At 36.9% G+C, this 24,016-nt stretch overlaps 1 protein-coding gene across 4 annotated transcripts in view; it reads right to left on the bottom strand.

Moving 5' to 3' along the window:
• Nucleotides 1-388: 388 nt before the first annotated feature.
• Nucleotides 389-24,016, bottom strand: part of PPP4R3A (protein phosphatase 4 regulatory subunit 3A) — a 69,372-nt gene continuing 45,744 nt past the window's right edge. The window contains exons 5-15 of one of the 4 annotated variants that reach the window (XM_065402543.1): nucleotides 18,325-18,402; nucleotides 18,124-18,240; nucleotides 17,383-17,499; nucleotides 13,401-13,532; nucleotides 13,183-13,285; nucleotides 11,975-12,133; nucleotides 9,253-9,422; nucleotides 7,663-7,805; nucleotides 4,949-5,139; nucleotides 4,151-4,377; nucleotides 389-1,252 (exon numbers count right to left, since the gene is read on the bottom strand). In XM_065402543.1, the coding sequence (XP_065258615.1) occupies nucleotides 1,139-1,252; nucleotides 4,151-4,377; nucleotides 4,949-5,139; nucleotides 7,663-7,805; nucleotides 9,253-9,422; nucleotides 11,975-12,133; nucleotides 13,183-13,285; nucleotides 13,401-13,532; nucleotides 17,383-17,499; nucleotides 18,124-18,240; nucleotides 18,325-18,402 (1,551 nt within the window). In that variant the 3' untranslated portion in view covers nucleotides 389-1,138. Of the gene's footprint in view, nucleotides 1,253-1,589; nucleotides 1,658-4,150; nucleotides 4,378-4,948; nucleotides 5,140-7,662; nucleotides 7,806-9,252; nucleotides 9,423-11,974; nucleotides 12,134-13,182; nucleotides 13,286-13,400; nucleotides 13,533-17,382; nucleotides 17,500-18,123; nucleotides 18,241-18,324; nucleotides 18,403-24,016 lie in introns of those variants that run through there. The other 3 variants (XM_065402544.1, XM_065402545.1, XM_065402547.1) reach the window with 3 other exon arrangements.

Raw genomic sequence — 24,016 nt, 5'->3', positions numbered from 1 at the left:
TTCATAAGTCAAATGTGTCAATATATTGGTGCTCCTAAATCATCCATCATCCATTTTGATTCGTAAGTATACCATCACTGTTCCCAGTTATGATATTTCAAAATCTCTTTGGAATACTAATTTCATCTTTATAGGTTTCTTCAACTTTTTTTTTTTTAAATTCCACCCTATTTCCCTGAATCGTTTCTCAAGACAGTTGCTGATGTAAAGTTTAATAGAAAATATTTAGTCACAAAATAGTATTGCTTTTGTATGCACATTGTGGCAAGAATCATTTTTTTCAATAAAAACTATACCATCTTCCATAAAATCCTACACATATTAAGATTTGTGATGCAGAACAAAATTACACAGGGTGAAACAGGTACCAGCACAACAGTGAGATTATATTACATCAAAAAATTTTTAATGGTCCCAAATATATACTCAACAACTAAGCATACACTCAGGGGGCAAAATAAAATAAAATAAAATAAAATTATGACACAAAAAGTGACCACATCTAGAATTCCACTCAATCTTTAATCAAGAAGGGACAGATAAATCCCCCACCTCCAAAAAAATTCTGCAGTTTAAAGGGCAAAAGGGAACAGATAAAAAAAGAGGAAACTTTATATTCAGGCCCTCCCCCATAGAGGTTTTTAAAACCTGTTGCAGCTTGACTAAAATGTTCAGAATGTATGATTTCAAAGGCAGGTCTCTTTATACAAAGAAACTGCTGGCATTCTTAGTGAAGAATTATGGCAAGACAGCCTTTTCTTCAAAAGTCTCATACATTGTCCAAGAAAGCATATTCTGATTGTAGTAACTGACCAGCCAATCCAGAGTTCCATGAACAAAACTCCTGCCCTGTTGGCTTTTTATTTTTTCCATTTCCTTCCCTGAGAAAAGGGCAATGTGTGGTCCAAGCTGGAGAGCTCAAAGGCATAAGTCTTCCCCCTAAATGTAATATTTTCCCCTTCTTCTGCTCCTTTGAATTGGCACTTGATTAGCAGAAATCCATTTGTATAGGTTGAACTGTGTCACACACAGTAATTCACAAAAGATTGCTGCTTTGTTGTGTATTATTATTTTTAATTTGAAAAATTAGTAGTTTTTTTTCCCTTCCCCAACTGGAATTGATATTAGATGGTTGCCATTATGACGACTCAAGTTTTGCTTTCTTTGACAAAGGTACAGTTTCTTCCTTATCTTCATCTTCATCATCCTCTTCATCATCATCAGGATAATCTACAAGCCCCACTAGGCCTCCCTGTGAAGAAATACAAATAATTAAGACGTACACAAAAATGAACCAAATATTGCTCAATCGCAGAGATACTAGAAAATGTTATTACCACAAGAACATTGATAAGTCTGAAGTTTTGTAAAAAAAAACCAACTCCAACATGCACAAAAGCAATGTCTTTTGGAAGTGCTGATTACAATAAGTCCAAAAAACAAAAACAAACAAACAAAAAAAAACAATCTACCCCTCCAAACAATCCTACCTATGGGGATAATTTGGGTAGAAATTAAAGAAAATGCAAACTACTTGGCAAAAAATTGTCATTGCAGCTCTATCTGTACAAAGATGGAAATTTCCTTTACCTAGGATAGTTGACTGGACTGCAGCAATGAGCGATCTGGCAGAACTTCAGAGACAATATGGAACATCCTTCAAATTGAATTATCAATTAGGATAATTTTATAATATGGTCTCTTTTTACTAACACTAATTTAAAAGTAGTAATTGTAATTTTAAATATATGTTTATTATATGCAAAGTAGCTATATTAATATGATGTGAAGGTTACAAAATTTAAACAATTTTAGGAAATTCAAAATTAGAAGTATCTCTAGTAACATTAACTCATCTACACTGAACATACTGACCAAAACGTTCTAATTCAGATGCCTATGGTTAGGCACCTACATCTATATTTAGGCACTTAAATATGTGACTTGATCTTAGGAGGTGGTAAGCACCCACAACTCCCACTTACTACAATATTTTCCAATTTCTGGAATTTAGTCAACACATGACTACAAAGAGTTGTGGGCATCTCTGAAGATCAAGCCCCTTGTTTAGGTGCCTAACTTTAGACATCCAAGTTAGAAAATTTTGGCCATTGCATACTGAGGCATAAATGCAACAAGTATATTGTATACAATATACACACACAATATACAGTTGTATTTTATACAGCATAACACTGTATATAAATTATCTATATAAAACAATGTGAGCAAATAAATGTTACTAGAAAACCTAATTCCAATGTTATTTCTAATGGGTGTATAGAAGAATAAAGTGATAACAGCATTTTTAGAGAAAAATGTTCAGAATCCACAGACATACTATTGTATTAAATTAGGAGGAAGATACCTTATACAGAAAGACCATTGTTGCATTGCATTAACAGGTAACCCAACAAATTGCACAATAGTAGTGTAAATATAATCTTTTCATAGTACTGTGGACCATTTGACATTTAAAACAGTCTAACAATTCAAATGCAAGACCATATCTACAGCTAGATTTATTGCTTGGGGGGGTGGGGATCGAGGAAGAGGGGTTGTCAGGATCAGGAAACTGTCAACTAACTAAATATTGTAGTTAAGGTTCACTTTTGATTTGGTTTTTCAGCTTGTGAGTTATAAAACAAAAACTAATTTATAGAATACTAAAAAAAAAAAAAAAAGGGGGGCAGTATCATTCCCCGAATATCTGTACACAAAGGGGAGTTTTCTACATGTAGATAATGTTATTCCAGAACAGAACCATTAGCTTCCTTTGTGGCACTATCCTACTCTCCCATATTCCTCCACATACTCAGTGACCCATGCATGCAGAGGGGTAGGGAGATGTGCAATCCCTGTATTAATGTTTTAGTGGAATCCCCTCTGTTCTGAAGAGCAACTAATGTAAGGAACGTCCTAAAGGTGTCTGAGTTTTAACTCTGCTCTGCTGCTAGGGAGAGCAGCAGGGCTACCAGAGGCTGGTGAGGGAACAAAAGCCTCCACGTGGATAGGGAATCTGTTGGAGACAGAGTTAAATTCCATGAATACCTGATCTACTGCTTCTTCCATGGGTGGGACAAATCTGCCACCCCCCTCTTCCCTACAGAAGAACTCGGACACGTTTTTAAGGGAATCTCACATTAGTTCTCTTTCCAATCAGGATTCCCTGCTGCAGGTATACTATGACTGGTAGAAGAAAACTTTTAGTAAGACAGAACAAAAATGAGATTGGGGGTGAAGAAAAAGCATCCAGACTTTTAAAAACTGATGATATGGCTTCATTTCCAGGCTTCTGAGAGAACACATGACTAGAGAAAGATCCAAGCAACTTTTCAGAAATGGAAGAATTCAGTACTACAATCGGTTCTGGTTTTCTTAGTTGGTTTCTATTACCATGAAATTCTGCTCTCCATATATTCTTTTCCCACTGTGAAAACCGATTTTGATAATACACAAGCGTTAACTACATTTTGTCCTAAAATTATATTTAACTGCATTTACAAATATAGTGTTGTTGGAGTTTTAATATGCTCCTTCTGGATATTTCAAACAAGTACTGATAATCCTTTTTAATGATTTTTTTTATTAGTTTAGTGTGCTGCACCTGAAAACTGACAGTCAATTGAAAAAAAAGCTGAAATTTCTTTCGAAGCAAAATTTTAATAATCACATGTGTGTTGTGGCATACAGCAACTGTCTCCAAGAATATATGGCCACAGCTAATAAAATTGCTGTAGGATTCTCGACACGGCTGTAAGAATTACTGCTAGGGACATATGTTGGTGTGCAGCAAAATTTGGTAATATTTCCATTAACTCTTTCAACTGCAATCTATTTCTGCCCCCCCAGTATTCCTATGCAACCCAATGAATGTAGATTACTTTTATTGTGGACGATAAAAAGCAAACGAAAATGGAGAATACATTAAAAAAATACTTCATACTTAAGATTTTTTTTTAAAGTTGTGCACAAACTTGTGCACAAAAATTTATTTAAATACTCCTTTTGTTTATATTAGGTCAAGGCTCTTCAAAAGTGCTAGAGACCAGGAAAACGTACAAAGGACATAACTCAATTTTATGTAGGTGATCAGATGGGCTCTAAATCTGCTAGAATAAAAATTTGACCAATGGCAGCTGAAAAATACCTTGGTAGTAATAGCTGCCATCTGAGATGTGCTTTTAGAAACTGATCCCGGTGATCCTGGCGATCCTGGTGATCCTGGCGATCCTGGAGAGCCAGACAAGTTACTTGCAGATGACTGGCTGGTAAGGTTAGTTTTTGTACCACTAGAGAAGGAAAGTTTGAAACTTGGGCTCTGACGACCTGAAAGATTAGTTTTCAGAAGGACCTCCTTTTCTTCACTCTCTTTCACTGTAGAAAAGAAATATACTTTTGAGTGATACCCCAGTGACTTTTGTAAATAAATGTGAGTTATGAAATGTTTAATATTTTGCTACAAAAGTTACATCAGTCTAACTTCACTTGTACCTTGTGGAAGGAGTTAAATGAATATATTTTTATAGTAACTTGTATTACTGTAATGCCTAGCAGCCCTTGTCACAGACCAGGACCCCATTGTGTACTATTGCAGTGATATTATTTGTTGAATGTACAAAGAAGCTGACTAGATATAAATTAAGCAAATAGCAGATGGACAACTTGATTATTCGGCTGGGATTTTTTTCATTTCAGTCCTTTAAGAAAAACAGGCAAATTTATTCAGAGAACATTATTTTTGCACTATTATGCCTTTAAATAGATATGAATAAAACCTAAAATGGTTTGAGTTTAGTTGCATGTAGCAAGTTCTAAAACTAAAAATAAGGCTTTATATGAAAATACAGGCAAACCCTTGACTATAGCAGAAATAATACTTCCTTAAAAATAAGCCCAGCCTTTCATTTAAACTAGATACATGGCCATTCTCCTTCCAGTCACTTACATTTTTTCCTTTCCATGAATTTACTAATAGGGTCCATGATATCTTCATCATTTTTAGTTTTGTCAGAGGGGGGCACCACTGCTTCGCCATCCTCCATATCATCTTCATCACTATTAAACCACATTTCCTCCTCATCTTCTAGGGTTCTTGCATCTCTCCGGTATCTATGATTTCTCAAGATGGAGCGCATGCTGTGGAACAAGTAGGTTTTAAGGGTTTTGAGACTCAAGTATCACTTTAAGTTTACATAAATATTGGAATAAACCAGCACGGCATAGGTTTACACAATTTGAGCTTATAGACAAAAATAATGTGATAAAAGAACTATCAATATATTTTTTTTAAAGTATATTTATTTACTTCATGTGGACTACATAAAGAAATCCAACAAGAGAAATTTTTTTAGTATAGAGCACAGTAAAAATCTCACTAATAAGCACATTCACACATACTTCACTACTCTCTCCAAAGGTGCTATAAGCCTTAAATTACTAAGAATAGTCTAGTACAAGCAAATTGTGGAGTATTGTCATAATACTAATCTACAATTGCCAAAATAAACAAAGGACATTTTTAATGTATTATCGTCTTATAGTGCAAATTATTATACTTTATTGATAAATGAAAATTCAATCAATTTATACAAATGTTATAACAGATGTCCTGAACAAGGTGTCAGTATAGTCAACTCTCACAATTTTATTGTGAATCTGAAAGTTAGTGTATTTTTTAAAGTCCAGCTCCTGGAGTCAGGAAATTACATTCATCTTTCACTAAAAAAAAAGTAAGTTTCTACCGCTTCTGAGTGCAGAGAAAAATCTTAAAAACGTGAGCCCTCTACACTCAAAAATCAGGAGGCAAATAAAAAGAATCCAAAACGTTTTGTTTTCAACCTCTCATGTTTTTTGTGGCCTGACTCATATTTTAATACTTGCGACGGGCAATACTGCGGTCTTGCTGTGTCTGTATGTACAGTACCACTTTTAATTTTGTTGAATTTAGAATTCTGATAAGTTTAGAAGTTTTCATCTTAAATCAAACTAAGTCCTACACCCTTGTGAGTATTCTGGAGCTCACACTTTCCCAAGTTGCGGACCTGTCTTAACCAAAGTACTTCTTGCACTAAACCACATAATCGAATCTTTGCTATTTTTGCATGCTTCACTTAGGGCCAGCTAGTGGCCTGGCTTACGAGACCACAAATGAATGTAAATGACAGCAAGACATTCCCCTCCCATGCTGCCTCCGAATAGGAAGGCTGCCCCCATATCCACTATAGGCATAGGAGGAGGAAAGTTAGGCCAACTGTGCCTCTCAGGGCCATAATTCTTTCCTTGGGCTGCTCTGAGGCAGCACAATTATGAGCTATCCCTTAGCCTGGGCTAAACGCAAAGGACAATTTAGCTCTTAGTGTTTTGTTTTTTTCTAACTGAATAGGAGAGAGGGATTTCTTCTGTGTTAGGCTAATGCCATATAGGGGCAAAGAGAGAATTTTGTTTATTTTTTTAATTAAGGGGAATGCACCTCTAAATCAGATTTTTCTATGCTGACAAATCAATAAATTAAGTAGAGATAATGTGGTGCCTTTAAATGTGGGAATAACTGTCAACAAACAGCTTCCTCAGATGTGAAATCTATGATACGACTGAATGTTTGTTCGCCCCCCCACACGCATGTTAATATAAAAGCTCTAGGGTTTGAGTTTTACGTATATTGAAATGCTCAGCTTACCAGGCATTAGATACTAGTAATTCAGAGTAATAATATTTAACACAACATATTAGCACAAAATACTGTATATTCTAGCACACTCTAGAACATGGTAGTTCTATTAAACACAGTTCTGGCATTTTAAAACAAATCCGCTGTAATCCTGCTCCTTTGTTTAAATTTTCCGACACTCAAACTGAAATATCAGAGTTAAGAAATCTCTCAGAATGAAGTCAAATATACATTAAAATAACATAGCATGTTCTGAAATTAGGGTGGCTGGATGCCGGTCGAAAAGGGGACCTCACGGTGTCCGGTCAGATCTACTGACTGGACACCGAAAGTTCAGTTACTGCAGGTGGGAGAGACTGGGAGGTGCTGAGTCATCACCCACGCCAGCCCCTACTCAGCCAACGCTGCCTCCTACCTACATCAGGTAGTTGCAGCTGCCAGCACCGGCTTAGCAGGTAAGTCCCTCCTGACCCATGCAGAGTGGAAAAGCAGCATGCGACAGGGGGAGGGGGAAAGAGGAGCAAGTGGGGGTGTGGGGCCTCAGGAGGAAGAGGTGGGGCAGGGGCAAGGCCTGGGGGGGAAAGAGGCGGGGCATGGCAGAGCCTCAGGGGGAAGTGGGAGGATAGGGGAGGTTCTGGCACTCCCGCTGGAGTGTCCAGTTTTTATATATTACCAAGTTGGCAACTCTATCTGAAATTTAAACTTCTAGAATGGGTAACATGCATAATTTCATTCAAATGTGTTCTCAATGTGTTCAAACCACAATATAAATAATTCAGAAATATCAGTTGAACACTGACCAAGTGTTTGAGCAACACAGATCTGGAAATCACACTATCAATCAGATCTGTTCAGCAAGACCTGAGCTGCAAACAGCAAAGGGTCTGAATTATTTATGGCTGCCCTGCTAGTGCACAGAAATCCAAACGCCTATATCCTCAAAGACAATTTAGCATGGAAGTATTAATGAATACATTTAAATGTATATTTACCTGTCAAGTTTGGGATTATCTTGTCTTTCCCTTTGTTGTTCAAATCGTAGTTTCAATCCTTTGAATGTCTGCACATAATCTACATCTTCCAATGCTTTCCAGTAATTCTCAATTACATGAGCGGTTAATGATTTTATATCTTCCTATAAGAAAAGTACAATCAAAAACACAGTGACCTTTTAATTCTTCAAGACAATTAATTTATTTTGTTACTGTAATAAAAATACAGCAGGATATAACTGAAAGATATGGAAAAGATGCAATATTCATAAAATGCCTTCGAAGTAAGGCATACTAATTTATTTAATTAAAAAAAAACATTGTATATACCAGTGTAGCTGAAATCTGGTACTTAACTTCTGATTAATAATTTGATAAAAAGAGAACAGTAACAGTTTTGTATTAATAAATTCTTCTAAACTTTAAGTAAAAAAAACTGTCTACAAAGCCAGTACAAAAACAATGAAAGCAACTCTAAAAAAAAAAATTAAGATCTCTGTATGGCAATTTACACATATTTTTACAAGTCAGTCAGTCTCCTTATATCTGTTGTAATAACTAAACAAGGAAGTCAATACCTTTGTTGTTTATTCTAGAGAGGGAAAATAATCACTACTCAACAAAGAAAGGAAAACAAACAAATTATATCTATGTCAGAGGGAAGACAAGGGGAAAGAGGTTTATTTCTCCACAGAATGAGCTGCGGGGACAGCTCCCAATCCTACAGAACTTTAAGGAACCAGTAGGAAGCGAGGGTCCTCTGGCTCTGGAGCTTCAACACAAATACCACTCTCTCCACTTCCGGAAATTTGACTCCCCTGAAGTTGTGCTACCAACAATGACTATCCCAGGCCTTGACTACCCTGGGGCCCCCCCATGTAAGTGGGATGATCCCCATCACAGAGAGTTATTAAAGCTCCAGGATATGTTACATTTCCCAAGTAATTCCTACAGGACTAGTGGGGAATGATGAATGTCCTCCAGACCCCTACCCCAACCCAACGTCAGGCTGTACTTCCCCCTTGTGGATCTTAAAACCAGACAGCATCTTGCCAGGGTCTGGGTGAAGGTGGCAGGTGGGGGAACAGTTCTCTGGAGGGAACTGACTAGTCCCTTATTGCCCAGCCAGAAATCTTGGGGGCCAATATTTATACCAGTTAGATTAACACACTTCTCCATATTCTTTAGTATTACTATAGTTGCACCAGAGCACACAATTAGTGTGTCCATGTGTGAAATTTCAAGTCACATCTATTCTTTAATATTTTCCAGAAAAAAATAATTAAATCCAGAGTTAGTTTATACAGCGGTTGCATTTTTAAGTCTGGGCACAATGGAGAGCAACTTCAACACTATACATCCACTGAATGTAGAGCTTTGACAACAAAGGCAGTGTTTTCAAACAGTGGTACATACAAAACCTTACTTAAATTATGGATTTCTAGTGGTCACGTTATTATGATGCTTTCATTTGAACACCATCAGAAGTAAGTAGGCATCCATAATTGTATCATAAATTAAAGTCTATTTAACTCGAAGTATACATGATGTATTATAAACATTAAATTGTCAATTCAAGACAGTACTCACCACCCTAATAAATTCAAACATCTCTATTATAGCAGAGTTCATCAGATTATAGCGGGATCCATTGTTGAGAAATGCTTTGACCACAGGTTCAAATAAAAAGCTTTTCATTATATAGCGGTTGTAGAATTCATCCTTCAACCCAATTATCTTTCTCTTAAAACGAAGGGCACCTGAAACAGAGAAATGGTTGTTAAAAAGCCAGGAATTTTTAATATTTTACATTTAAAAGCAAAAAACCCAGCAATTGTTCCAAGTTGACCACAAGAAGGATACTCCCAATCCCAACTCTCACGGAGCTTTACATTGTTGGTAATGGATTACGTACTCAAATATCCAGTACCCTGTGGATTAAATCTACAGTAGCTCTTGAAACTAGAACTGAAATGTAATGACATTTTACATTACTGGGGGGAAAAAATCCTTCAGAGTAATCCTAAATTCATAGGTCATCTCTTTTCAGTGAACATGCTTTAACAAAATAGAATGCTGTAAATTAGGCACATTTCATAATTACACTACTAGTGTGTAACTGAAACAACTGTTCAAGTTTAAAAGAAAAATCATTTAACAATGCAGGAATCATTGACAATATTCATAGTTGGGTTATGATGTGATCATTTTATCATCATTTTGGAGCAGACACTGTCAACCTTACTGTGCTATGCTTTTGAGATTTAGAAACCCACTGGAATTTAGACAGGGACTACTTAATTTATTTAACTTGTGATCAAAAGTCAAAGATAAACTACTGGTATTCCCTGTGCCATCTAAACTTTCATGACCAAATTCTAAACATATTTTCCTCCAATCAGAATTTTGCTCATAATTTCTATTTTCCAATGAGAGTCTTGAATCTATTTCATTATTTTTGTATTAGTTTTTGAAATGTAAACCTTTTATTTTAAAATGAGAAATGGCATTTTCTCTCTCTTTCAAACGCACAGTGGAGACTTGATCTATTTACATCTCCTTCAAGGCTCTCCCTTCTGAGGAACTCCAGCACTCCCTTAGCATTTGAGGTCTCACAGCACCTTACTGTGCATAACTGAGGGCTTGCTTCTCTACACTTACAGCGCTGCACCAGTGCAGCTACGCTACTGTAGTCTTAGGGAATACGCTACTTATGCCAACAGGAGAGCTTCTCCTGTCAGCACAGGCACTCCACCTCCCTGAGAGGCAGTAGCTATAACTCGACATATACTGACCTAACTCCTGGTGTAGACAGCACTAACTCCATTGCCTAGGGATGGGGATTTTCTACACTTCTGAGCAACGTAGTTATACTGACATAAGTTTGTACTGTAGACCAGGGCTAATGCAGGTAACCTTCCCTCCATTGTTTTGTGAAAAGCGATGAAAATGGACCAACTATGCATGTGTGAAATGTCATTGATGAAGGGCTTTGATTCTGCCAGAATGATTTTCAATGGAACACTCAAAAAGCTCTCCTCACTCCAAGCTATTTATTTCCCTGCGAATTTTCAACTTTCTATCCTACTCTTTATTCACATTTACAAGTAACTTTTTGCAACGTAGTAACAACTGCTCAATTAGGCTACGTCTACACTACGGGGGGTGGGGGGGTGGAATCGATTTCAGATACGCAAATTTAGCTACGGGAATAGCATAGCTGAATTCGACGTATCTGATCCGACTTACCCCGCTGTGAGGACGGCAGCAAATCGACCGCCGCGGCTCCCCCGTCGACGGCGCTTCCTCCTACCTGGGCAGGTGGAGTACACGCGTCGATTCGGGGATCGATTATCGCGTCCCGACGAGACGCGATAAATCGATCCCGAGAGATCGATTTCTACCCGCCGATCTGGGCGGGTAGTGAAGACAAGCCCTTAGTCACTTAACTTTTTGGAGTTGTTGTTCAGGGTCTTCACACCATTAGTCTTGACAATGAAATGAATTTTCTTTACATGGTTGTGCAAAGCTCATTGACATTTACCACCAGAAGTGCTTTCTCTCCAGAATGAAGTACTATCATTAGCAAAACAAAGGTCCTGTCTATACGGTGCATTACTCCACACCAGAGAGGTGTTAATTCTAGTGTGCACTAGGTTGTCACATACTAACCAGCCAACGTGAACCATGCTGATGCACATTAAAAGTTTTCTCATGTGTGTTAACATAATTCTGCTTTAAATGGGACTACGTTAATGCACGCTAAGGAACTTTTAGTACATGCCAGCAGGGTCAAAACAGGCCAGTTAATGTGCAACACACTAGAATTTACACATCTCTGGTGTGGACTAATGCCCTTATCAACAAACCCAAAAAGTGCTGATCTTGACCAATGTACTGTTACTAGATTCTAAATACTAGCTCAGGAGAAGCATCTGAACATGCATCAACAGTGAAGATCCTCAGTATTTTAAAATGTTACATTTATTATAGATAGAGATCCAGATGTCCAATTAAAAATGCTTTTGAAATTGTTTCTAAAGCAAGTATTATTTAAAACCTATGGCGTGTTTCCCTAGCTAGTTTAATTAATACAGCCTCTTTCAATTTCATCTTGTCTCATCATTAGGAATAACATATCAACAAATTGCTATGAGAAATATAGACCTAGTTGTAAAGGTAGCATATTTGTACTGAACTGGTAACTGTCATGCTTCTGTAAATGTGTTTTTCTTCCAGTAAAATACAAATCGAAGAATTAATATTAATCTTCACACAGCTAATAATTTATTCTCTATAATTCAAAACTTACATAACGCCAAGAAAGCATGCTTTGAGGCCATGAGAACTAGTACTCTCCGTAGGATATCCTTGTTAATAATATAGTTCTTTATGTGATACGTATGATGTTCCACACAGAATGTTAGCAATTCCAATATTAATGCCAAGAGCTGAGCTGTCTGAAAATCATCTATAAACAAAAAACAAAATGTTAACAAGAACATGAATTTAAGAATATTTAGGGCCTACTTTTCAGAAAGTGACTCCAAATTTGCAGATGCAATCAGATCACTAGATGCTTAAATGCCATTGTGCTCTCCTGCAACTAGTTTAGGTAAATAACTGGAAGCCACGTTTAGACCTTTACAAAACAAATATACAATCCCTGGAGTGATTTGGTATTTTCACCAAAACCCCAAGTCTACACCTGAAAAGTTTTGCCAGGATTGTTACACAAGCAAACACTCCTATACTATAGACACAGATTATATCCACAAAAAGGTGTTTTTGCCAGTATAGTTTATACCAGTTTGGTGAGCAAAATAAACCAGACTAGTAAAAGCCCTGCTATGCCCGCATAACTGCATCTATACTAGGGCTTTTGCCAGTATAGAAATGTTGTACCAAAAAGTCATCCCTAACTGACATTACTATACCAGCAAAAGTTTCTAATGTGGACCCAGCCTAAGGGAATTTGTTAAAAGGCATGTAAGAGATTTTAAAAGTTAGGGTTTTTTTTGTTTGCTTTTGTTTTTTAAAAAGCTTTCTAGACTACAACCTAGCACTAGATCAAAGATGAAATTCTTGAAGGACCCATTAGAATGATAAGTTAAAGAACAAGAGAAAGAAATGGAAAATTTGAACTCAGATTTCTTCGTCTAAAAAAATGTAAAACTAGTTGATTTGAAACATAGTTGAGGTACAGGCTCTTATAAACGCACATATGAGACCCAAAGAAAAATAAAATACAATTTCAAAATTTTCTGGAAGCTGGTTCGAAATTATATTTTATTTTTCTTTGTTGAATATATGCATTTCAAAAGGAGTAACTGAAAAGCATACTTCCAATGTTTTCACCTGGCTCTGAGTCACCATTCTGGTTCAAATCAGACATAACTCTTTTGAAATACTCTTATTCTGATTATGCAGAGTTTCAGACATCCTTTGACAGTTATTCTATTCTATGTACTACAATTCAATAGCCTTGGACATGACTGCCAACATTCACAGTAGTCTCACCTTTGCTAGGCTTCTCCTCTGTTGTATTAGCCAGTAAGGGAGCTGTGAGAACATGCATACAATGTTTATAGAAGAAACCCAGGAATTCTGTCTTTTCAGTTTTCTAAAGGATAAAAAAATATATCATTAATATTTTAATATGAAAGTCACTTATATTACCAACAGCATTTTAACACACAAAAAACCCCAACCATACTTGAATTTGGGAATGCACTTACATTGGCTGTGGCCAGCATGTTTTCTGGATCAACTAAAGTACGAAGGAGACCCATGAGTTGGACTGCCCCTCCAAGTTCAGGATCTGTATCACAAATCATGTGTTCTATGATGAGGTTAATGAGTAAAATATCCTAATAGAGAAGATATAAAAATGAAGAGATTAGTTATGACTAAGAAAAACTAAAATCAAAAGGGACACTGTCAGGTCAAATTTGGCCCAAAACTAAGATTTTGTAAAATAAAAGATGTTAGGACAAAATTTAGGACTAAAAGAAATAGACCCTTGAAATGTATTTTTAAAAATGCTCATGAAAACCTACTCTATTTGCAACTCTAATACTGATGCACTATACTCATCCATGAGAATCTTTCAGAGCAACTACAAATGGCAGATAAATAAAAAAGTTGGATAAAAAAATAGACTAGTCTAAACTGAAAATACAAAAAAAGGTAAACAGCATAAATGGTGAGAAGGTACATGCTTAAAATTCTTAAGTTGAATTTATGATGTGCATTATGGAATTTGTTTTTTTGAAATTAGGAGTTTTAACCTGAGTGTCCTTTTAAAATACAATGCAAGGCCCTATTTCTGCAAACACACGGAACTCCTGAACTAAACAGGATTACTCACATGTGTAAAGTTACTCAAATGCATAAATGTTTGCAGAATAGGAGTTCAAGAGTAAAAATTTCCATTCTTATATAATCCCTTAGTGCTTGCATGCCCTATTACCAGCAACAGCAGGACCATCTGGAAATTGAGACATCTGTCAATGGGTTAAGGCCCTGATTCTGCATACACTTATGTACATGCTTTACTTTTACACACCTGAGTAGTCAACTGAAGACAAAGGGTCAACTCACAAGTAAAATTAAGCAAATTTATGTTAGCAGGATCAGGGCTTTAGTTTATAACTTGTCTTCCATATTTGTAGGAGGTTTTCCATACAGAAACAAAATTAGCTGTACAATATGAAAGTAAACTATTTCCTGAAACAAAACAAGTTTTAAAAGTAACTTGAAACACTGGATATTTCTACTAAACTGGCCAAATATGAACTAAAAATATTTTAGTTATCCCACTATTTATTACGGTCTTAAGCCACCAATACAGAAATTAAATAGAGCTATGATCAGAATCATCTTAAATTACCATGGAAATAAAAGGTAGTACAATTTATTTATTTGTTTAGCTAACACAAAAAAGATTATGGGAGACAGGTATATAAAGCACCTAAAAATATATACCAAGCATATTAGATCCAGAATACATTTTTAAACAGCTATGGGTTCATTTTTTATTCAAAATTCCATCTTTCTATGGCTTTCAGTTTCCTTCTTTGCGCTTTACAGTTACTTTAGTCCAGCCCCAATTCTATATCTGTTCACTAATACACTATCTTACTTAAATTAAAGAGCTTCTGTTTATTATATTGTACAAGCAAATTCCTAATATATCATTCAAGGATTCATTTAAGTGCTATTAAACATTGAACTGTTTCACATTTCTTAACAATTCTGGAAACTGACATCTCTTGCATCCCTAAATTTCTGATCCTATAATCCAAAGTATTTTAGAGAACTTGGCTTGCTAAATACATTACAAAAACAAAGTTTCTTTAATGTATTTTTTCAAGTAAAAAAAAAAAAATCTCTGGATGCATATTAAAAATGACAGTTGTTGCAAGAGGTTTATTACAAAAATGAAGGAAGTAAACAAAAAGCTTAAAATTTACTAAGGCTGTCGATTAATCACACTTAACTCACATGATTAACTCAAAAAATTAATCGTGATTAATTGCACTGTTAAACAATAGAATACCAATTGAAATTTATTAAATATTTTGGATGTTTTTCTACATTTTCATTATATATATATATATATATATATATATATATATATTTATATATATTTATATATATATATATATATATATATATATATATATATATATATATATATATATATATATATATATATATATATATATAAAATTGTATTCTGTGTTGTAATTGAAATCAAAGTGTATATTATTTTTATTACAAATATTTGCACTGTAAAAATGCTAAACAAAAGAAATAGTATTCCTCAATTCACCTCATACGTGTACTGTAGTGCAATCTCTATTGTGAAAGTGTAACTTACAAAATGTAAATATTTGTGTGTGTTCCATAAGTGCACTCAAAAACAAAACAATGTAAAACTTCAGAACCTACAAGTCCACTCAGTCCTACTTCTTGTTCAGCCAATTGCTAAGACAAACAAGTTTATTTACATTTACAGGAAATAATGCTGCCCTCTTATTTACAATGTCACCAGAAAGTGAGAAGAGGCATTTGCATGGCACTTTTGTAGCTGGCATTGCAAGGTATTTATGTGCGGGATATGCTAAACATTTGTATGCCACTTCATGCTTCGGCCACCATTCCAAAGGACATGCCTTCCAAGCTGATGATGCTCGTTAAAAAATAATGTGTTAATTAAATTTGTGACTGAACTCCTTGGGGGAGAATTTATGTCCCCAGCTCTGTTTTACCCACATTCTGCCATATATTTCATGTTATAGCAGTCTCGGATGATGATGCAGCACATGTTGTTCTTAAAATGAGCACTTTTACTGCAGATTAGACAAAACGCAAAAAAGGTACCAATGTGAGATTTCTAAAAATAGCTACAGCACTCGACCCAAAGCTTAAGAATCTGAAGTGCCTTCCAAAATCTGAGCGAGACAAGGTGTGGAGCATGCTTTCAGAAGTCTTAAAAGAGCAACACTCTGATGTGGAAACTACAGAACCCGAACCACCAAAAAAAGAAAATCAACCTTCTGCTGATGGCATCTGACTCAGATAATGAAAATGAACATGTGTCGGTCCGCACTGCTTTGGATTGTTATTGAGCAGAACCTTTGTCATCAACATGCACGCATGTACTCTGGAATGGTGGTTGAAGCATGAAAGGACACATGAAGCTTTAGTGCATCTGGCACGTAAATATCTTGTGAGGCCGGCTACAACAGTGCCATGAGAATGCCTGATCTCACTTTCAGGTGACATTGTAAACAAGAAGCGGGTAGCATTGCCTCCTGAAAATGTAAACAAACTTGTTTGTCTGAGTGCCTGGCTGAACAAGAAGTAGGACTGAGTGGACTTGCAGGCTCTAAAATTTGACATTGTTTTATTTTTGAATGCAGGTTTTTTTTGTACATAATTCTACATTTGTAAGTTCAACTTTCATGATAAAGAGATTGCACGACAGTACTCGTATTAGGTGAATTGAAAAATACTATTTCTTTTGTTTTTTACAGTGCAAATACTTGTAATCAAAAATAAATATAAAGTGAGCCCTGTACACTTTATATTCTGTGTTGTAACTGAAATCAATATATTTGAAAATGTAAAAAACATCCAAAAATATTTAAATAAATGGTATTCTATTATTGTTTAACAGTGCGATTAATCGTGATTAATTTTTTAAATCGCTTGACAGCCCTAAAATGTACACATCAATTGGTGCACTCCAATAAGCAACCTGGCAGGGTAGAAAAGTTACTTTTTGTTTAAACACCCCAATCCTGTAAGTACTTAAGAATGTGCCCAGGCCCCATTGGACTGCTCATACACTTAAAGTTAAGGAACATGACTAGGTGTTTGCAGGACTGGGGTCCAAGAAGGCTATGCAAATGAGGAGATATGGTCACCTTTCCAAATATGAAAGATTAATAGATAAAATAGGGTAAGCTGTAGTTTATATAATTGTGTTGTGATTAATATTATTATTGTAAATACTACCATGATGGGTACGAGAGAGAACCTTCCAACCATAGTTTTGTTTTGTTTTGTTTGTTTTTTAAAAGGAAAGGTTCTAGAAAACTATTTCAAATCCACATTTGTCAAATGAAAACTCAAAGTAGGATTTAGTCACTAATAATAGAGACCTAAATATGAACCTTCTAAAAAAGCTGTAGAGGACCTCCTACTTACATCATCATTCTGTTGAGCTTCCTGCATAACAAACTCTCGTACCATGGATGGATTGTACTCAACCAAATATGAGAATATATCAGTAGCTGCACTTCGCACTTGTGCATCATCCATACCCTGGAAAGTCAAGTAAAACTGTTTAAGTACTTTAAAGAACAAAAATCGTTGTACTTGAAAGGCATAACAGTAGTTTTTTAAATGAGCAGAAGCAATTTCAGAAATCATAGTTCTGTCTGAATTTTTTATTATTATTCTTAACTATTACTGTTACAAGTAATAACTAAAGTCACCATATATAAGAGATGAGGGCTCCCCCCCACCGTTTTTTTTCTGGTTTAATTGATAGCTTGGTATGCAATCAGTTTAACAGTTTCCCTGGTTTATTGGTCATAGCCCTGTTTTAGTTTGAACACAGAAACAGACCAGAAAAAGGAAGAAAGATTGGAGGGGAAATTGCAAAGTCACAAAAACTGCTAGGGGGACTTAGTGATGTACTACCTAAAACTACTTTAAAAAAAAAAAAAAAAAAAAAAAAAAAAAATTAAGTGGACTGAATTTCAAGATGACAGTATCCCTTTCAGACAAAACAAATCACTAAAGTACTTCAGAAAGCCATGACACTGCAGTGTTGCTGTAACTACTTTTTAAATAATTATCTTTTCTGAAATGAAAAAAATATAACTGTTACAACAAATATTTACAAAGAGTCATTTCAGAAAAATACATATTGCATTAACTTACTAGGATGACTTCTAGTGCTGGCAGTATACCCATATTAGACAACGTTTTGAAAAAAGCATCTCTGTTTTGAGGTTGTAATGTTTGAGAAAATGCACAGAACTCTTTGAGAAAGTTTACCTGAAACGTAGAAAACAACAAGCTAGTGATTAACAAAATTCAGACAATGAATAGTCACTTCATGAATATTTTACAAATGCTTACCAATTCTTGTCTTTTCTCCTCATCTGTGGCTTCATCTGTTAATTGTGCAAACAATTCTGTCAGAAATTTTTCATCTTCCTACAAAAGTAAGATAATGCCATGTGTTTATTTGACAATACTGAAGCTAACCCTCATAATATTAACTCCCCAAAGCCATGCCTCCTGCATTTTATACCACTGTGCATGGACAGAATTTATGTCCGGCACAGAATTTTGTATTTTCTGTGCAGAAAAAAAACTCTGCCCGAAAGTGCTGCAGTTCCACCTTTTGCCCACCAGAGGCCGCTGTGGTGCCAGAACAGATAGCTGCAGCTGACCAGCAGCCGGCTGTGTTCAGCACAGCACCCTGCCCCAAGCCGTTGCACTGCTGCGAGAGGGAAATAAGTTTCTGTATTGTAGTTTAGATGTATTACTCAAAGTTCTCTATTAATTTGCCTAGTAAGGAATTTGTCAAAAAAAGACCAAACACTTGGGAAATCTATTTTTGTCTGTATTATTACAGACATACTTTGATAGATATTTTGAAATAAATTACCAAAATAATTGAAACTAGTGTGATATTATATACGCATAAATTTGCAGAATTTTAAAATATTGTGCACAGAATTTTTAATTTTTTGGCACAGAATTTCCCCAAGAGTAATTTTAAAAGGGAAAATACAGTTGTGTAGGATACTTAATTGTAACAGTGTTAATCAACTTTCCACTTAATACGTGTAACTAATGGAAGACGTGTTGTGATCGGCACAATCTATACGAGGGCTGAAGGACCGATCAATCAAGGTGACATGTAACTGACTATGTGTCCTTTTCTTGCTGTTATATGCAACTTTCTTTCCTAGGTTCATTTGATTTTCTTTCCAATTGTGGTATATCTTACGTTGTCATCTGTCAGTCTTCTCTTTTCCTTGTCTCTCTCAATCCGCAAATCTCCCCACATTATATTGTCTGTTTATCACCCCTCTATTCGGTCTCTCCCCTCCCCCAAAAAATCATTCTCTATCTGACTCTGTCTCAATATCACATTTAAAAAACAAAAACAAACAAACAAAAAAACTACCCTGATCAATCACTCTCTCCTATCCATATCATCCACTCAAACAGGGCCTGGAAATTTTACCAGAGACCTTAAAATAACTATACCCAGTAGCTTAAGAATGATATGAGAGGAAAGGAAGATTCCAACACCAAGATGTTGGGAAAGGGGCGAGTGCTGAAAACCAAATGAAAATGATTAGATTCTTATCAATTCCACTGCTGCTCACAAGGTTCTTAATGGCAGCAGTCAAGATTGATTAACGTTCATGCTGCTGAAGCTTAGCAAAGCTATGAGCAGCGGCAAACACACTAGAGCAGGGGTAGGCAACCTATGGCACGTGTGCCGAAGGCAGCACGCGAGCTGATTTTCAGTGGCACTCACACTGCCCGGGTCTTGGCCACTGGTCCAGGGGCCTCTGCATTTTAATTTCATTTTAAATTAAGCTTCTTAAACATTTTAAAAACCTTATTTACTTTACATACAACAAAAGTTTAGTTATATATTATAGACTTCTAGAAAGAGACCTTCTAAAAACGTTAAAATGTATTACTGGCACGCCAAACCTTAAATTAGAGTGAATAAATGAAGACTCGGCACACCACTTCTGAAAGGTTGCCGACCCCTGCCATATTGTAATACATACAGAGAGGGTTATAGAGTTACGGTTGCATACGCAACTTTTAGCACTTAGGGTAAAATTTTCAAAATGCCTCTCTGATTTAGGCCCAAATCTCATTTTCAAAAGTGATTTAGGAGACTAAATCTCACTAACTTTCAATGAAAATGGTACTAAGCTAAAGCCCGTCCAACCCCACCGCTGCCCGGCCGGCTCAGGGGTGCCGGGGACACTGCCCCCTCCTGGGCTGTTGCAGTGCCAGAGAAGGGGAGAGGAGAGTGGGAGCATGAGGCGGCAGCAGGGCCATGCAAAGAGGGGGGCCAGTTGTGACTCGCGGTGCCTTGCACCAGTCCAGGCTCCCCCTTTAAAGTCCAGGGGCCAGGAGAGAGTCGCACAAGCCGCTCATGCAGCATCTGGGAGCCCTAACGCAGCTGCTTCCCAAAGCCCAGTCCCCGCAGTGCTCCCTGAGCCCCGTGGGCAAGGGCTTCGGAACTCACATCCAAGATCACCGAGGTGCCTTTCCGCTGCCCCGCGGGAAAGAATCCCTGTCCGGCAGCTGCCTGCCCTTCCTGGAGGAACTCCGTCGGAGAGCAGCGGGCTGAGCGGGGCCGGCGGCCGGGACCTCGGCTGGCAGCAGCGTGCTATTAAAAATCGGCTCACGTGCCACCTTTGGCACCCGTGCCGTAGGTTGCCAACCCCTGCAATATAGTATTCTGTGATCGCATACTATATCTACTTCCTAGCAGCTAGGATCATCTGGGCATATTTCACAGAGTCAACTGCCTGCCACTGCAGAGGCCTCAGGCATTGGTGGTATCTTAATCTCTTCTGTTCTCTGCTTGTGGCACACTGTTTAGTCTCTTGAGTACTGGCATGCTTTAGTCTAACTCAAGTAACTGGGTTCAAAATGAAGGTAACGGAGCAAAATGTAATTACCTGTGATACACAAATGGCCAGAGTAGATCTAATAATGGTACCTTCTGTTCTGAAAATTTATGAAACTGTATTGCAAATATAATATATAATTTCCCCCTCAAACCTCAGTTAAACACAGTGTTTTCTATGGATGAGATTTTTTCAAAAGCTCTCAACCATGGTCTAACCCTACTCCCATTTAAGTCATTGTAGAGTTAAGATAAGAATGAGTGCTTTTGAACAATCCCATCCAATAGTATGCATACAAATCCTGTATCTGACATGCACAATAAGCTGCTGTTATTATAACAGAAGAACTTGCTGGAAAATATAGGCCACCTGTGATTGTAACTCAATTAGCATTGTGGTTACAGCTCAGCCCATTAAATGCACTTAAGAAAGGCTGTGTTGCTGGCTGAAAAGAACAACAGTATGCATTGCTCACAATATTTGTATTATATTGTATATAAAAGCACCTTATAGAAAACTGATATATAAAAGCTAAGTGAAAGATAAAACAGTTATCTACCTTTTGTAACTGCTGTTCGAGATGTGTTGCTCATGTCCATTCCAAGTAGGCGTGTGCACGCCGCGTTTGCCATCGTCAGAAGGTTTTTCCCTAGAGGTACCCGTCGGCTGGGAAGCCCCCTGGAATGGCGCCTACATGACCGTGTATATAGGTCCTTGCCGACCCACCGCCTCTTCGGCTCCTTCTTGCCAGATACTCCGACAGAGGGGAGGCAGGTGGGTCTTGGAATGGACATGAGCAACATGGTTGTACAATTATAGCACTCAGTGGGACTATGCTGAAAGTTAAGCTTGTACATTAAGCTTCTGGAAGATTGCAGCAGCTTTTCTTAGCTTTTTGGCATCTTATAAAGTCTGTGCAGAGACTGAGCTAAGGTCTCCTGCAAAGTCTTCACTGTAGCCCACTGTACTTTTCGCTACACAGCTAACATTAGAAATGTACCTATGTGCAGCTCAGACTTCCTTAGCTATATATTTCATGAACTTTAGCAAAAAATCTCATACAAAACACACTGCATATGCTCCATATGCAGTTTTCAAAGGCATGACAAATTGTCAAATTAAATGCAATTTTCCCTGCTGGAACATTTTAACACACTTCTCAATTAGGGCTATTTCTGTGAAACAAAATTAACTTTCAACGTCTATCCACTTCACAGCTGTGGAAAAACAGACAAGAACCAACCCCTCATTCAAAAAACAAAACCCTATTCTCCCTGCTTTCTTCATATTCCCTTTTGGTCTGAGATAACTTCTGGAAGATTTCAGCCCAAAAGGTGAAAATTTAATAAAGTTACAAGCAAATAAGTTCCTAGAACAGAAACAGCGTATCAGCCTTAAGTGTAGTGCTATTGTTGCTGCTCCTGTTGTAATATTGCACCTGCTTTATATAACCCTTCCCTTCCCTCCCACATAGAATCATAGAATGTCAGGGTTGGAAGGGACCTCCAGAGGTCATCTAGTCCAACCCCCTGCTCAAAGCAAAACCAATCCCTAGACAGATTTTTGCCCCCGATCCCTAAATGGCCCCCTTAAGGATTGAACTCACAACCCTGGGTTTAGCAGGCCATTGCTCAAACCACTGAGCTATCCCTCCCCCACTCAGACACAAGTTTGTGATATAGATTAAAGTGCCCTCATCCCCTTGATCTTGAGCTATCCTGCTTCACACAGGTCCTTTAATACACTATTGATAAGTAATTTCCCCCTTGAGACACTTCTCCATTATCATTTAGGCATAGCTTTGGTAGTAACAGGAACCCATCATATTTTCAAGATGGCATACACATCCAAACTATTTCTGCAGCATGGAAGAAAGAAGAAACTAAGCTCTGATACCACCAATATGCAACACTTGCATGCATCATTTCACTAAGCCATTTCCCATTGGAAAACTGCCCTCATTTACTTTAGTGCAGCAGATAATTTGCATGGTAAACTGCTCTGTAAAATGCATTTCAAAATGCAAATAAATTAAACCTGGCATTTCTGAGCGTACTGCTGACAGCATGCATCCTTCTGAGACAGTCTAATTTCAGCTTGATGCACTCCCTTTAATATCTGGACAAAATCGCTAAACTTCTCTAACTCAGTTCCCCCCAAATCACCTACAGATAATATATACTTACATCACAACAGTGCTGCAAAACAAATTAACATCTGTAAAGCACTTTCAAAATAAAGAGCAGAATATTGCTAATACTACATGTGGATCTGGTAGCAGGATGATGCAATCTGAGAACAAACATACATGTACAGAATCTTGTATTTATTCCACCCTTTTTAAAAGACTGGCTTAAACAAAAATAATTGCTTTGTTTGAAAACTGATCTATAAGTATAATAAAGGAAAATTATAATATAGTAAGGCCATGCACTCAACATCCCAAATAGCAAGGGATAAAACAGCAGTAAGTACATAAATTATTTTAAACTATCTGCTCCTCCCCTTCTATTAAATTCTTCAGATCCCTAGAAAACACAAATCATAGACTCCAAGTGAGCCCAACAACATGCTTTATTCAGGCAACATTACAAACATCACAGGAGCTTGCTGGCACACAGAACCAGCCAATAATGGGGGTCAAGTAAATGGTGTTTACTCACTCTATGGCGCAGTTTTGCAAGTTTTTTTTTTTTTTTAAACTTTTATAATACAAAGGGATAGGACTGATGGCCTCCAATGTGAGAAGAAATGTATAAAATAATATTTTTAAGTTGCAAAAGAGCGTCACAAAGTAAGAAACACCGCTTACCTGTCTTCCCCCCATTCTCAAAATTAGTCAGCTCCAGGTTCCAGTGAGGGTTTTTTTGGTAGTTGTGATATCACTAGAATAGGGCATGCTGGTACACCAAGCTGTGTTGGCAGTTAGGAGGGGATGAAAAAGAAAATGGGGGGGGGGAAAAAACAGAACGAATTTAAATTCAATTATGCGCTGAATGCCTTTCTTACACCACCTACACAGGCCAAGGATAGGCTTGGCAAAACATTTTTTTTTTTATAATTTTGATAGGTATTTTTGTTTATTTTAAATTGATAAAAATAAAAAAAGCTTAAAGTGTTCACAGTTGTGCAAAATTATGGATTTTAAGATT

This window comes from Emys orbicularis, chromosome 4 (assembly GCF_028017835.1).
Source record: "Emys orbicularis isolate rEmyOrb1 chromosome 4, rEmyOrb1.hap1, whole genome shotgun sequence".
Lineage (NCBI taxonomy): Eukaryota > Metazoa > Chordata > Testudines > Emydidae > Emys > Emys orbicularis.
The sequence above is the reverse complement of the archived record's forward strand: the minus strand, read 5'-3'. Positions and strand labels throughout refer to the sequence as shown.